General features: G+C 47.3%; 1 protein-coding gene across 1 annotated transcript in view; it reads left to right on the forward strand.

The window, feature by feature from the left end:
• SMAD1 (SMAD family member 1) overlaps positions 1–16,709 on the forward strand; it is a 133,891-nt gene that overhangs the window by 35,996 nt on the left and 81,186 nt on the right. The window contains exon 2 of the mRNA XM_077476981.1: positions 6,673–7,205. Coding sequence (XP_077333107.1) covers positions 6,806–7,205 — 400 coding nt within the window. The 5' untranslated portion in view covers positions 6,673–6,805. The remainder of the gene's footprint in view (positions 1–6,672; positions 7,206–16,709) is intronic.

Raw genomic sequence — 16,709 nt, forward strand, 5'->3', positions numbered from 1 at the left:
GCAGGAGTCTTCAGGAGGGGGTTTTCTTGGTTAAGCACACCTTCCTGCCTGCATACCTGAGCTATAAGGGCAGGTGGATTCCAGGAACTAAATGCTACATAAATCTGTCCTTACTCAAGATGGTCATGAAATGCTAGGCGTTGTTTTTCAAAGCATTTAGATATGGATTGATGGGGTGACAAGGCCAAGTCGAAATTTCTGTCCTCTGGTACTAAGCAAGTTGCTTAATCGTTTCTGCTCAGTTTACCTGGTGATATTTAACCACTTTCAGACCGGACCATTTTGCTGGTAAATGACCAGAGGTCTTTTTACACTTTGGCACTGCGCTGCTTTAACTGGTAATTGCGCGGTCATGCAATGTTGTACCCAAACAAAATTTGCGTCCTTTTCTTCCCACAAATAGAGCTTTCTTTTGATGGTATTTGATTGCCTCTGCGATTTTTATTTTTTGCGATATAAACGTAAAAAGACCGCAAATTTTGAAAAAAAATGATATTTTCTACTTTTTGTTATTAGAAAAATCCAATAAACTCAATTTTAGTCATACATTTAGGCCAAAATGTATTCAGCCACATGTCTTTGGTAAAAAAAAAGTCAATAATTGTATATTTATTGGTTTGCGCAAAAGTTGTCACATCTACAAACTAAGGTACGTTTTCTGGAATTTACGCAGCTTTTAGTTTACGACTGCCTATCTCATTTCTTGAGGTGCTAAAATGACAGGGCAGTACAAAACCCCCCCAAATGACCCCATTTTGGAAAGTAGACCCCCTAAGGAAATTGATAAGAGGCATGTTGAGCCCATTGAATATTTTATTTTTTTGCCTCAAGCGATTGAATAATGACAAAAAAAAAATTTTTTTTTTTTTTTTACACAAAGTTGTCACTAAATGATATATTGCTCACACATGCTATGGGCGTATGTGAAATGACACCCCAAAATAAATTCTGCTGCTTCTCCTGAGTACGGGGATACCACATATGTGGGACTTTTTGGGAGCCTAGCCGCGTACAGGGCCCCGAAAACCAAGCACCGCCTTCAGGCTTTCTAAGGGCGTAAATTTTTGATTTCACGCCTCACTACCTATTACAGTTTTGAAGGCCATAAAATGCCAAGATGGCACAAAACCCCCACAAATGACCCCATTTTAGAAAGTAGACACCCCAAGCTATTTGCTGAGAGGCATGTTGAGTCCATGGAATATTTTATATTTTGCCACAAGTTGCGGGAAAATTACAAACTTTTTTTTTTTTTTTTTTTTTTTTCACAAAGTTGTCACTAAATGATATATTGCTCATGCATGCCATGGGCATATGTGAAATGACACCCCAAAATAAATTCTGCTGCTTCTCCTGAGTACGGGGATACCACATATGTGGGACTTTTTGGGAGCCTAGCCGCGTACGGGGCCCCGAAAACCAAGCACCGCCTTCAGGCTTTCTAAGGGCGTAATTTTTTGAGTTCACTTCTCACTACCTATTACAGTTTTGAAGGCCATAAAATGCCAAGATGGCACAAAACCCCCACAAATGACCCCATTTTAGAAAGTAGACACCCCAAGCTATTTGCTGAGAGGCATGTTGAGTCCATGGAATATTTTATATTTTGCCACAAGTTGCGGGAAAATTACAAACTTTTTTTTTTTTTCACAAAGTTGTCACTAAATGATATATTGCTCACGCATGCCATGGGCATATGTGAAATGACACCCCAAAATAAATTCTGCTGCTTCTCCTGAGTACGGGGATACCACATATGTGGGACTTTTTGGGAGCCTAGCCGCGTACGGGGCCCCAAAAACCAAGCACCGCCTTCAGGCTTTCTAAGGGCGTTACAGTTTTGAAGGCCATAAAATGCCAAGATGGCACAAACCCCCCCCCCCAAATGACCCCATTTTAGAAAGTAGACACCCCTAAATTTAGGGGTACACTAGTGAGACTAGGTAATAAATGGCGGGTGCCCTGAAACTATAAAAAAATAACTAACCAACCAGCGTCACCTGTAACAGTTATATGGTGATCACTGGTGAAAGGGTTAACTAGGGGGCAATCAGGGGGCTTTATGCGGTAGTATATGGGGGTCCCTGGCGCTATAAAAAGCTGCGGCGAACCTAAATACCTACCTGCCTAACTAGCGTCACCTGTGACACTAATACAGCGATCAGAAAAACGATCGCTTATTAGGCTGGGTTCACACTGGAGCGATGCGGGAACGCCACGAATGCGCGGCGGGTTCCCGCATCGCATGCCTCCCGGCGGCAGTTCACACTGCCCTATGCGAACTGCTGGGAGTGTCAGTGAAATGTTAATGACACCCCCAGATCAGTTCGCATATCGCAGTGCGATCTGCAAACTTGGATCGCATGGTGTGAACACCCATGCGATCCGATTCTGCTGCGGGCCAAAAAAAGGGTCCCGTGCGAATTTGCGGCGGGTGCGGCGGGTGTGGCGGGTGCGGCGGGTGCGGCGAATGGCTGAACTCGAATCGCACAGAGATCGGATGTGATTTGCACTGCAGTGCGGTGCGAATCACATTCGTTCTCATAAACCGCTGCAATGTGAACCCAGCCTTAGTGACACTGGCGACGGGGGGTGATCATGGGGTTAAACCTTTATTGGGGGGGTTAGGGGGTACATTAGAACTAAAGGGGGCTAACCCTAACTGCCCTAACAGTTATTACAGTCACAAATGACACCAATGCAAAAAAAAAAAAAAAAAAATGACATTGGTGTCACTGTGACTGGGGGGCAGGGGTAATTGGGGGGGTGATCGGGGGGTAAAGGGGGGGTGTGAGTGTGCCTGGCATGTTCTACTGTGTGTGGGATGTGTTGGTGCAACTCACTGATCCGCTCTCCTCCGTGTCGGAACGAAAAATACCGACACGGAGGAGAGAATACATCACTTCCTCTCCTGTGTTTACATTACAGGAGAGGAAGTGATGTCACCGGGGATTTCCATTCGTCGGGAGCGATCGCGAGGGGGTGGCCATGAATGAATGGCCGTCCCCTCGTCCGGGATCGCTCCCGAACGAAAACCGACCGCCGCAGGCACCGGGCGGGGGCCCGATCGGGCCCCCGACCCGCGGGAGGCAAAGCACGTACATGTACGTGCTTATGCCTGCCCGTGCCATTCTGATGACGTACATCGGCGTGAGGCGGTCGGCAAGTGGTTAAAGTGATTGCAAAGGCAGAATTTTTTTATTTGTTTTCCTAATGCAATGAGAAAAAAACCTGTGTACAGCAGCCCCCCCAATACTTGCCTGAGCCCCATTTAGTTCCATCGATGTTGCAGCAGTGTCTCGGCTGCCTGGGTCTCCCACTACCCCACCCCCACCCCCCATTGGGTGAGACAGCAGTGCGACATTTGCTGCTGTCAGTCAGCCAATAAGAGGAGAAAGGTGTTAGAATTACTCTTCTCTTGTGATCAGTCAAACTCCACTCCAGGTGTATTGAGAAGCAGACAATTTATTCCAGATGTCACACAAAAGGGTTGGTGCTTACAAGCCAAAAGATGCAGTAAGAATCGCACAAAGATGTACAATCCCCCCCTCTTAATACCTACAATAATATAGCCTAAATGCTTCTATTGGCTGAAGAAACGGATAGCGTGCCTGGTACAAAATGGTACTTTATTTGGCTAATTGGTATTTCCTGTACAGTCTACCATATATGGTTAAGCCTAATAATCCTACAACTTACTGTGGAGTTAAAGCAAACTATATAGCAAGTTAATACAACAACGTGCTCTGAATTCCTTTTAAAAATCAGTCTCAAGGTTATTTTTCTAATAGTCACACAAACATTTAAAACTTTTCTAACAAAAGGGGGCCAGGCCACAGCTCTGTATCTGAATGGACACACAGAGCTGTAAGCAGTCTACCTACTTGACATTGACCTGGTGTCGGCTTCTTGCAATCCCTGTACAGCAGGTCTGGAGTGAAGAAAAGGCAGTATGAGGAGCCTATCAGTTCTTGTCAGCATAAGAAGCATGGTTGTAGGAAGAGAGAGTAGTGGCTGTGATGAGCTAATCACTGTTCTGCTTCCTTTCACTGTCCAGTCACAGGCTGGAGCTGGTCCCCTGGAGGACCTTGGTTCCGAGAAAGTAGTTTGGTTATTAGACTAAAGACATCTAGAGGCAGAAAAATAGTACCGCAGAGGAAATCTCTTGATGAAGACTGAAATGCAAACCAGTGGATCTGTACTGTTGTAACCCTGAAAATGCAGACTAACTGTGTGCATTGACTGGGTCGCGTTCCATAGGCAAAATGCCACTTTTGAATCCGACCTATTCTGGTTAGAAGGCCTGCACCACAACCACCCTGCAACTGTGTGTGGTTCATAGTTGAAACATGGTGGGCCAGTATTTTTAAGAGACTTCATTTTTGTTGTGGCAATGTGTACAGCCCTGAGTGGCTGCATGTTCTTGTTTATGTGGGCGCTCCAGGAGCAGTAAAACTCAGGCTCAACTGCCTGCTTTTACTACACATCTGAATGAGCCCTTTGTGAAAATGCAACCATTGCTTCTTAAGTGCTTGTTGGGAGTAAAATGCTCCCCTGTTGACTGGAAACATCTCACTCAAATCATTAAGATGGGTTTTTTATACTGTTAAAAAAAAAAAAAAAAAAATGTATATGTGCTTGTTAAATGCTTTTATACACATTTTGTGCATTTAACCTATTGCAAACCACTCAAAGAATTGTATTGTGGTTGTATGCCAGGGTTACTTTTAACTTTTGGGGATAGTCTTCACCTGACAGACAACCAACTTAAACTTAAAGGCTTTTAGACTCATGGCCCTATATACAGAAATGTCCACTTATACAAAAGGCTGTTTGCTATACTGTAAATCCCATGTGCTGCTTTTTGCTGAACACATGGTGTTATACTTGTACATGTTTGCTCCAATCCATGTCACTTATTCTAGAAGGCGAGTAAGGCCTCATGTACACTGCTGCTGGTAAATGGACATTTAGGAGCAGTTGGGCGTGTGGGGGTGTTTTATTATTTTTTTATTTTTTTGCTGCCCCTGAACTCTAGTACATGTAGACAGGGTAGTTTCTAGGCAGTTGAGTTTGGAGCGCAAAAAAAAAATGCATTCAGGACGGATGTTCAGAGGCATTTGAAACGCCAAATGCCTGTAACATCTTGTAAACACGCTAACTCGTGTTTAGCCACGCTTCGTTTACAGGCGCTTTTTTTTTTTTTTTTTTTTTTTTCCTTTTTCCTTTTTTTCTTTTTCTTTTTCTTTGCTAAATGCGGCAAAACTGACATTTTAAATGTTGGTTACTATCTGTCAAGTTAAATCATTCAGGAGAAATTGTAAACCTGAAGCCCAAAAGACCTTTTAACAGGGTGGACTAGGTATAGAGTAGGCCAAACTCCATTTTATTATGCAATTGTGCTCCATACATTTTAGACCCCTTGTTTACAGCGCCCTCTATGAGTAGTGTGTCTCTCCAGGCATTTTTCTGCACTCAGGAGGGACTGGTGCAGTGTCCAGCACCTCTACCAGGCAGCCTTTTAAAGTCTTTGGCAGGCTTTTGCTGGACACGACTGAAATCTGTGGAGTGGTACTTTAGGGTCAGATGCGTTCAGGTTTGGAAGGCAGATGACCTCCATCTGAAAACCTTTGTCCCTGAACACGTAGGGCCATAGAGTTTGACAGGCTGCCTGCAGAGGGGCAAGGCACCATCTATAGCTCCTGGGCACATTGCTCTTAGACCCTGTGTGCAAGGGGATTAAAATGTTTTTGGGGAAAACTGTTGCAAACTTGTACCTGTTCTGTAGATGGAGATTTTTACCTCCTATGTGGCCATTGCAATGGAAAGCCAGAAGTGGTGCCTAAAATAAGGACACTGTCAAGTCTTGGAGAGGCTCAAATCCCTTTTTAAGGCAGATATTACACAACAGGTACAGTGCAGAGTACCTGCGTTTTCTTTTTGTTCAGGTTACCCATAAATATCTATGACCTCATGGTTTTTGGTGTGCACCAAAGATGCAGCTTGTAGGACTTTTGGTGCACTTTCAGAAAACGCAATCAAATGGAGGTCTATGGGAAACTGCGGGTACACTGTGCTGCGGTCAAACCACATCACTGTTGTGTGACACTCCCTTTACTCTATATCCAAAAACAATGATAGTACAGTACATAGAGTTCCCGTAAATACTGTATCATTTTAAAAAGCCAGTGCTTTCTTAGTATATCGGCATGCATTCTCTGTGGCTTAAGCACATGCCTTGCTAATGGTGATTTTCAACTATCATCATTGGTCTTGGGGTATTTTCCTGTAATTCTTTATATATTTATAACCAAAGAGAAATTCATTTATTGACCTTCTGTTATGTTTTAAAACTCCATGAAATTTTAGCTTTGATAATATGCTATATTTGCAGATTCGTTTATGGAATGTCATTGTGCATCTGAAATTTTATGATGGCTATTGATATGATTAAGTGAAACTAAGAATAGCACAAATTGAGGGGAATAAGTTGACCTTCTCTGAGCACAGGTCACTAAATTCTCAGGGGGGTTGTGTTCTCACTGTGGATATATGTTGTGCAGCAGCCAATATATTCAGTACTCTTGAATGCTGCCAGATGATGATGAAATCTCGCATCTGGATTTCTGTCCCTCCCTAACTGATATATACATATTTTTGTTCCCTTTTTAGATGCTGCTGGTTTACTAAGTACTTCAGACGCTTACTCCTGCACTGGAAACTATCTTCTAGCCAAGATACAAGGATCGGAAACCTTTAGTATTCTCGTTAAGTTGGCCTGGACAAGTGTTGTGACATTTGAGCTATGAATGTGACCAGCTTATTCTCCTTCACTAGCCCTGCAGTGAAGAGACTACTTGGTTGGAAGCAGGGGGATGAGGAGGAAAAATGGGCTGAAAAAGCAGTGGATGCATTAGTGAAAAAGCTTAAGAAGAAGAAAGGGGCCATGGAGGAGCTGGAGAAAGCCCTAAGTTGTCCTGGGCAGCCCAGCAATTGTGTCACCATTCCACGCTCTCTGGATGGCAGGTTACAAGTTTCACATCGAAAGGGTCTCCCACATGTCATTTACTGTCGAGTGTGGCGTTGGCCGGATTTACAGAGTCATCACGAACTCAAACCCTTGGAATGCTGCGAATATCCCTTTGGCTCTAAACAGAAAGAAGTCTGCATTAATCCTTACCACTACAAGCGGGTAGAGAGCCCTGGTAGGTATCTTAACTGGTGCACATGGAGTGGTGTCTAATCAAATATCCTAACCCCATATTCATTAGCTGTTGAGCAGTACTTTGGTGCAATGTTTCCTGCAATGAAATGGCTAAAATCTAAAGAAGTTTAGATATCTACAATGAAGTAGAAGAAAATTGGAGTTTGTTTACTAAAACTGGAGTGCCAAATCTGGTGCAGCTCTGCATAGAAACCAATTGGCTTCCAGGGTTTTTAGCTTGGCGTTTCTAAACCCAGGACCCTGCATTCACTATATCTGGTTGCTCACAGTACACAGAACATGGCAATGCAATTATATAAACTGCTAAATACTGTTTCTAGTCAGCAGTGTATAGCAGTCTTGTAACTTCTATCAGTGTCTGATGTGGGAGTTTTCATACTGCACTGCCTGACCTATCAGGATGCAGTACTCCTGACTCCCTGTCTGGACCACGCTGATTGGCTCTGTGCCGATCACATGCACACTCCCAAGCAAAAAAACTCTAGCAATACACCACCGAGCATGTGCAGCTGGACTCCAGTAACTGTCCTATCCAGACAGGTTTTGGAGACAGGATCAAACGGCCTTTTTACACAATGCGGAGGGTTAACCCCTTAGGTTCCACAGTGGGTATAACAAGCATGTTTTACTGCATGTACCGACAGATTTTACTGTTGTGGGTTTAGTTACCCTTTAAAGAGGGGGGGAAAAAACAAAAAACACACCCTGCAAGGCAAAGGCATAATGCACTAGTATGCATAGCATACTAGCTCATTATGAATAACTTACCTGAGAACGAAGCCCCTAAAGCGGTCGTCTGTCTTCCTCTTCGCCTCTGCCATGGATCCCGGAGCGACTTGCAGGTCTCGCGGCGCACGGGAGCCGACACTCGCGGCATATCGCCGCGGCCTGCCCAGTGCTGCTGTCTACGGCGCATACGCCGTAGACAGCGGTGGCGGTCTTCGGGTAAATGTCTTCTAAACTGTGTAGGTTTAGGAAATATTTCTTGGACCTACAGGTAAGCCTTAATCTAGGCTTACCTGTAGGTCAAAGTGGTTTGTGAGGGTTTACAACCACTTTAAGTGAGCAAGCTGGAGTTAGGCCTGATTCACACTTATGCGGGTTGCAGTTTGCATATTGTAAATGCATTTTTGATTTTTCAAAACATGCCTTTCATCCATTGAAGTCTGTGGAACCAAAAATCAGAAAAGTCCCTGGCCTTTTCCATAAAATGCAGATGTGAACTACATGCATAGGAAACCATGGAGTGTTGCATGTTTCTGCAAAACTGAAAACGCGCTAAAATATGCGTAAGTGTGAATCAGGCCTTTTGAAGCTTATTGGCTACCAAGCATGGCTGCCCCAGATTTTGTACACTTCAGTTTTAGTAAATCAACCCCACTGAGTCTGCGAATAGGGCAAGGTAACAAAAAATGTGTGTTTGATCTCCTCAGGAAGATGAATGCTAGAAAAACCTGTAATCTGATGTTGGCTATGGCTGTCACAGCCATAGAGGGTTCCAGCTCCCTCTTCCTCCCGGGGCACTGCGGAGGCAGAATGAAGTTCACCTATTCCCCCTCCCTCTCGGCAATCATCTGTGGGACATGTCACAGGTCCCAGATGATTGCCCGGCCAGTCACAGCGTGCGGCTCATGCAGTGTGTGCCTGGCAGTGAAGCCACAGCCAGGCGCCCAAAGGGACAATGCTGGCGCCGCAGAGAGGTGAGAGGTGGGGGGGGCAGGACGGGACGTGCAGGGCTTCGTTACCCCGCATTGGTGGACCCTTGGACAGGCGAGTGTTAGATTTAAGTCAGCAGCTTCAGTATTTGTAACTGCTGACTTATTTAGGCTTATTTTATTTTTCAGGAGAACTCCGCTTTAAGTTGGTGTAGGTTGCATTGCAGGTTTTTTCTGTGGCATCCTTTTCAAATGGGAGGGATAATTTGAGCCTCTTCATCAGTAGGGGTTTTTAGCCTAAAGCAAACAAATGTACAGGTTCATGGACGATCCTCTCACTAAACAAGTCCATTAGACCCATGTTTTAGTTTTGTGGGTGAAATGGAGATAAAGGTTGCATGACCTCGTACCCTTAAATCTTGGCGCTCTTGCTGCGTTAAGCATAGAATGCAGGCTGTGGTGTGCATAACCTAGAGGGGTATAATGGAGAGCGGGTAGTATTATCCAATTTCTGTGATTTATATTGGAAACACTAGAGTTTCTTGCTGTCCACAGGAACTTCAGTGGTGAGATCCGTGTGTGTGAGCTCCAGGTCTAAACTGGCAGTATCCTGCTATATAACTACAAGAACCATTCTCCCTGTCCCTAATGGCTGTTGAATGTGTGTTATATTATGGGAATAGTCTACAAGAAATATATGAACCCAGCTGGTGACTGGATCCACCTGTACCTGAATATAGCGTTAAATACTTCAAACTTAAGACCCCTTTATGCAGTCAATGCATTAAACGTGTACTGTATGCTTGTCAAATAAAACCAAATACTTTTAGATCTGCCTGGATTTTAGCGCAAATATTAACGCTTGCTTCATTCTTCATCAGATTTATGTAAGTTATGACTCAAAATATACTTTTTGTGCTCAAAACAAGTTAATCTTCACATGCCTGACCAGGGTACATGGACATTTGGGTGGTGGTGTTGTCACCCAAGGTGACTTCTAGTGATTGGCTGCTGTAATGTTTGGCACATTGATTTTAGTGAGGGTTTTTGTACTTGCTTATTTCCTAAGCAAAGCTTTAACTTAGGTGGGCCACCCAGTTTTAGTAAAGTACAGCCGTGATAGTGATTGGTCTGGCATTAACCCCTTTAAAGCTTGAGTCTTAAAAAATAAATAAAAAAAAAACCTACAGCGAGCCTTTTCATATAAAAAAAAAATCATCCAGCCAAGAATCTGTAATGTGTGGCATTTGTAATGCTGGCGGTTTCCCCTTGCCACCCGCATAATGTCAACATTGGCAAAGGATAGTTAAGATTTTGGCTTTCGTTCTGAAAGAGGCATGCACAGAAACATCTTCCAGACTGCATTTTATTTGCACTTCGGACTAGAGTAGATCCTATCCAAGCAGGTATTCTTGACATCTGCTCTACTAGATGTTTAATTCTTAACCAACTTTGGTGGCGTAAAATAACTGAACTCCTAGTGAGATTAGGCAGTTTTTTTTTTTGTTTTTTTTCCCTCGTTAACACCTTTGGCAAAAATGTTCTGACATTTAATATTTTTGCAATTCAGAATTTCTTTTTAATTGGTTAAATATGAAGTCTTATGAGTTGAGATTTTTTTTTTTTAAACGTGCCTATTGCAGGTGGTAAGCTGTAGTAGGCAACTACACCACCAGATTTATTATAGCTGAACTCCAGATGACTCAAACAGATGAGAGGCCTATAAGGGAGCCGCTTTACCTGACACAGGATTTATACTTCTCCATCTAGTCCTGAGATTTTCAAAACTCTGCCGCACAACCCTGTCTGGGAGGTGTTCTTTTTGTATGCTGCATTTCAAATTGCTGATAGAAAATACCAGTGTGACATGGACCCATCAACATTTTAAGCAGCTACAGAATTGCTATCCTTAGCATTTTTGTTGCTATGAAAAAGTGAATTGTATTCAATAAGTCTGAGGGTGGGGGAGGCCAAGTGGACACTAACTGGAGGGGTGAGCAGAATTGGGCTACTGTCACACTGAGGCGCTCCTGCCTATTGAAAACAATGGGGCGGAGCTTTGCGGGAGGTTTTAACCCTTTTTCAGCCGCTAGCAGGCAAATGGTGGTACACTAGTGTACACACAACCAGGAGGTATGTTGGGGTTGAACTGTTTTCATATTACTGGGTTTAGTAACCCTTTAATGATATGAGCCTGATTTCTTTTAGTGCAAATTAACACCAGACAGTTCCGTTAAGTTCCATTCACTTTTTTTCTGCACAAAATGCAGGCACAGTATTTTCCATGTATTCCAATGGCTCTAGTTCACACCATGCAGTCAATTTCCGGTGCAGAAACTGACTGGAAACTGACTGCATGGTGTGAACAAGAGCAACAGAAGACTGCATAAACCTTTGTGCTCAATAAAATGTAGAATACTTTTAACAGAAGACTGCTGTGTTTTGGACAATTATAGGCCTAAGGTCCTGTAGTGGGGAACCTTTTGCACTTTTTTTTTTTTCCAGTTATTGTTGGTAGAGTTGCACAATCGTCAAGAATCGTTATCGCAATCTTGACTAAAGGGTTTCACAATTCTTTCTATGCAAAGAATTCTCTGCTCTTCTGAAGCCACAGCCCTCAAAAGGAAGAGAAAAACTGGGCAGTATGCCAAGAATCAAAACATTCTTTATGGCCTCGTTCTTACGAGGTGGATCCGCTTCCACGGAGTCCGCCTCTGTCCAACTCGTTGGGAGATCTCTCCGTTGATCTCCACTGAGCCGGCGGATGACTGGTCCCTCTCTGCTCACTGAGGGGGGAGGGGCTTGTCGAGTGCCGCTGGTTTCTATGGAGAGATCGGATGAAAAACAGACAGCATCCGCCAGTGACTGATCCGGACATAGGGACATCAGTCTGCTTTTGGCTGTTTGGACATGTCACTGCTGACATCTGTTACTCCATAGATCAGTATGGAGTGCCCGTTCAGGTCTGCCATCAAAACTGACAGGCGGACCTGAAAGGCCCATTTCACACTGTTTGACCGATCAGTTGAACTGAAGTATCAACATTGTAACAATTTGTCAATGGAATAGACTGTGTAAAGCCCCATACACACTATCCGTTTTTTCTGCTGAGTTTTTCCTTCAGATTTACCAAAACCTTGTAGTGCAAGGGCCTGCCTGATTGCATACAAATTGAAAATCCTCAGGTTTGACCTCATATTATATGGTTTTGGTAAATCTGAAGGAAAAACTCAGCAGAAAAACGGATAGTGTGTATGGGGCTTTACGCACAGTCTATGCCATTGACAAATTGTTAGAATGTTGATACTTAAATTCAACTGATAGTGTATATGAGTGTATATGAGTGTATATATATTTAATTATAATAATTTTTTTATTAGTAGACACCCTAGAGAATAAAATGGTTGCAATATTTTGTCGCACTGTATTTGCGCAGCAGTCTTTCAAATGCAATTTTTTTTTGTTAAATGACTTTAATGAACTAAAAAAAAACAGTAAAGTTAGCCTTTTTTTTAATTATAATGTCAAAGATTTTACTTTGCGAGAATCGTGATCTTTTTATTCTAAGCAAAAAAAATTGTGACTCTTGTTTTTTGGCCAGAATTGTGCAGCTCTAGATGTTGGCCTAATTTTTCACTGATTTTGACCAATACCCATTGTAACTGGTAGAGCCAGTTCACACAGGCGACTCGGATCTGACTTCAAGTGCCCCAAGTCACCTCAGGTGGCACAACATGTAGAAATCAATGTAAGTGAATGAGAGCTGTCTTAATGCACACTACTGAAGTCGCTCCGACTTCAGAAAATGTTCCTGTACTACTTCAATCCGACTTGTAGGCGACCGGTACCCATTGATTTCAATGGAGGTCGCCTCCAAGTCGGATCTCCGTCTATACGGAGGCGACTTTCAGAGAATTATCAGCTCTCAAAAGGAGCCCCCCCCCCCCCCCCCCAAGAGCTCATTCTCTGATTGGCCACGCCAAGTCGCCTGGCCTGCGGCGACTTAAAGTAAAGTAGTGTTGTAAGTCGTGTCCAAGCCACCTCCAAAAGTCAAGTTGAAAGTCGTGTTGCCCCTGTGTGAACCGAGCCTTAGTGTCAATTTGTCAAGCACTGCCTTAGTGTGTAGTTGCTGCTTCATTGTCTAGTAGTGGAAGGTGACAGCACTGTACTTGACTGCAATTGAGAAAGTGGCACTACCATACTCACTGTATTGTCTAGTGGTGGTATATGAAATCACAAAAGTACCTGGACAGAATATTTGTCAGAGCCGATTTTGTGTATTTTAGCTATGTTTTCAGCAGTTTGTAGTCTACTCAAACCGCATAGTTGAGGCTTATCTTAAGAGGGCAAGAAGATGCTGAGCTAGTATGCCCAAAACTTGTGTGTATCTATATAATTATATAGCACTCTATATCCTAATATGTTGTGCAGCAAAGAGCCTCTAAAAGGACATGCATGTAGTGAGCAAAACCACCAAAGCAGAAATCGCATAAAATTACAAATTTATTATGCAAAAGTTAGACAAAACATAACAACCACATCTATGTGTTGTACCCAGGTTAAGTTTGCATCTATAATGCAGAGAATATTCCTGGTTTTTATAAAATGGTCCACATGAGCTCTACACGTTACAAAATCTTTTTCTTTTCGGGAGCACTTGAACACACAATGTCCAGAACCGGTCCCTATATAAGCTATGTTCAAAAGACCTGGTTTTGTACAGTGGAGTTCCAATGAGTCAGCAACATGATGGAACAGCAGGCAGCATGTAGTGGATCCCCCCCCCCCCTATTCCACTAGACAAGGAAGAAGCAACAACACACTAAGGGGTTCATTTAAAAAGGTTCTCACTCAAGAGTCATGCAGATTACAGATACCGTATATACTCGAGTATAGGCCGACCCGAATATAAGCCGAGGCCCCCAATTTACCCCCAAAAAACTGGAAAACTTATTGACTCGTGTATAAGCCGAGGGTGAGACATGGCTGTCCATCCCTGTGTGTCCGTCCATCCCTGTGTGTGTGTCCGTCCATCCATCCCTGTGTGTGTGTCCATCCATCCATCCATCCATCCATCCCTGTGTGTGTGTCCGTCCATCCATCCCTGTGTGTGTATCCATCCATCCATCCATCCCTGTGTGTGTGTGTGTGTGTGTGTGTGTGTGTGTATTCATCCATCCATCCATCCCTGTGTGTGTGTGTATCCATCCATCCATCCATCCCTGTGTGTGTGTGTGTGTGTATTCATCCATCCATCCATCCCTGTGTGTGTGTGTGTATCCATCCATCCATCCATCCCTGTGTGTGTGTGTGTGTGTGTGTGTCCGTGCAGCCTTGTGTGTGTGTCCAGCCTACCTGTGTCCCGTGCCTCCTCTGTCCCGTGCCTCCTCTGTCCCGTGCCTCCTCTGTCCCGTGCCTCCTCTGTCCCGTGCCTCCTCTGTCCCGTGCCTCCTCTGTCCCGTGCCTCCTCTGTCCCGTGCCTCCTCTGTCCCGTGCCTCCTCTGTCCCGTGCCTCCTCTGTCCCGTGCCTCCTCTGTCCCGTGCCTCCTCTGTCCCGTGCCTCCTCTGTCCCGTGCCTCCTCTGTCCCGTGCCTCCTCTGTCCCGTGCCTCCTCTGTCCCGTGCCTCCTCTGTCCCGTGCCTCCTCTGTCCCGTGCCTCCTCTGTCCCGTGCCTCCTCTGTCCCGTGCCTCCTCTGTCCCGTGCCTCCTCTGTCCCGTGCCTCCTCTGTCCCGTGCCTCCTCTGTCCCGTGCCTCCTCTGTCCCGTGCCTCCTCTGTCCCGTGCCTCCTCTGTCCCGTGCCTCCTCTGTCCCGTGCCTCCTCTGTCCCGTGCCTCCTCTGTCCCGTGCCTCCTCTGTCCCGTGCCTCCTCTGTCCCGTGCCTCCTCTGTCCCGTGCCTCCTCTGTCCCGTGCCTCCTCTGTCCCGTGCCTCCTCTGTCCCGTGCCTCCTCTGTCCCGTGCCTCCTCTGTCCCGTGCCTCCTCTGTCCCGTGCCTCCTCTGTCCCGTGCCTCCTCTGTCCCGTGCCTCCTCTGTCCCGTGCCTCCTCTGTCCCGTGCCTCCTCTGTCCCGTGCCTCCTCTGTCCCGTGCCTCCTCTGTCCCGTGCCTCCTCTGTCCCGTGCCTCCTCTGTCCCGTGCCTCCTCTGTCCCGTGCCTCCTCTGTCCCGTGCCTCCTCTGTCCCGTGCCTCCTCTGTCCCGTGCCTCCTCTGTCCCGTGCCTCCTCTGTCCCGTGCCTCCTCTGTCCCGTGCCTCCTCTGTCCCGTGCCTCCTCTGTCCCGTGCCTCCTCTGTCCCGTGCCTCCTCTGTCCCGTGCCTCCTCTGTCCCGTGCCTCCTCTGTCCCGTGCCTCCTCTGTCCCGTGCCTCCTCTGTCCCGTGCCTCCTCTGTCCCGTGCCTCCTCTGTCCCGTGCCTCCTCTGTCCCGTGCCTCCTCTGTCCCGTGCCTCCTCTGTCCCGTGCCTCCTCTGTCCCGTGCCTCCTCTGTCCCGTGCCTCCTCTGTCCCGTGCCTCCTCTGTCCCGTGCCTCCTCTGTCCCGTGCCTCCTCTGTCCCGTGCCTCCTCTGTCCCGTGCCTCCTCTGTCCCGTGCCTCCTCTGTCCCGTGCCTCCTCTGTCCCGTGCCTCCTCTGTCCCGTGCCTCCTCTGTCCCGTGCCTCCTCTGTCCCGTGCCTCCTCTGTCCCGTGCCTCCTCTGTCCCGTGCCTCCTCTGTCCCGTGCCTCCTCTGTCCCGTGCCTCCTCTGTCCCGTGCCTCCTCTGTCCCGTGCCTCCTCTGTCCCGTGCCTCCTCTGTCCCGTGCCTCCTCTGTCCCGTGCCTCCTCTGTCCCGTGCCTCCTCTGTCCCGTGCCTCCTCTGTCCCGTGCCTCCTCTGTCCCGTGCCTCCTCTGTCCCGTGCCTCCTCTGTCCCGTGCCTCCTCTGTCCCGTGCCTCCTCTGTCCCGTGCCTCCTCTGTCCCGTGCCTCCTCTGTCCCGTGCCTCCTCTGTCCCGTGCCTCCTCTGTCCCGTGCCTCCTCTGTCCCGTGCCTCCTCTGTCCCGTGCCTCCTCTGTCCCGTGCCTCCTCTGTCCCGTGCCTCCTCTGTCCCGTGCCTCCTCTGTCCCGTGCCTCCTCTGTCCCGTGCCTCCTCTGTCCCGTGCCTCCTCTGTCCCGTGCCTCCTCTGTCCCGTGCCTCCTCTGTCCCGTGCCTCCTCTGTCCCGTGCCTCCTCTGTCCCGTGCCTCCTCTGTCCCGTGCCTCCTCTGTCCCGTGCCTCCTCTGTCCCGTGCCTCCTCTGTCCCGTGCCTCCTCTGTCCCGTGCCTCCTCTGTCCCGTGCCTCCTCTGTCCCGTGCCTCCTCTGTCCCGTGCCTCCTCTGTCCCGTGCCTCCTCTGTCCCGTGCCTCCTCTGTCCCGTGCCTCCTCTGTCCCGTGCCTCCTCTGTCCCGTGCCTCCTCTGTCCCGTGCCTCCTCTGTCCCGTGCCTCCTCTGTCCCGTGCCTCCTCTGTCCCGTGCCTCCTCTGTCCCGTGCCTCCTCTGTCCCGTGCCTCCTCTGTCCCGTGCCTCCTCTGTCCCGTGCCTCCTCTGTCCCGTGCCTCCTCTGTCCCGTGCCTCCTCTGTCCCGTGCCTCCTCTGTCCCGTGCCTCCTCTGTCCCGTGCCTCCTCTGTCCCGTGCCTCCTCTGTCCCGTGCCTCCTCTGTCCCGTGCCTCCTCTGTCCCGTGCCTCCTCTGTCCCGTGCCTCCTCTGTCCCGTGCCTCCTCTGTCCCGTGCCTCCTCTGTCCCGTGCCTCCTCTGTCCCGTGCCTCCTCTGTCCCGTGCCTCCTCTGTCCCGTGCCTCCTCTGTCCCGTGCCTCCTCTGTCCCG

The sequence above is a fragment of the Lithobates pipiens genome, unplaced genomic scaffold, assembly GCF_037356315.1.
Source record: "Lithobates pipiens isolate NorthernLeopardFrog02 unplaced genomic scaffold, aLitPip1_a1.2 Scaffold_13, whole genome shotgun sequence".
Taxonomy (NCBI): domain Eukaryota; kingdom Metazoa; phylum Chordata; class Amphibia; order Anura; family Ranidae; genus Lithobates; species Lithobates pipiens.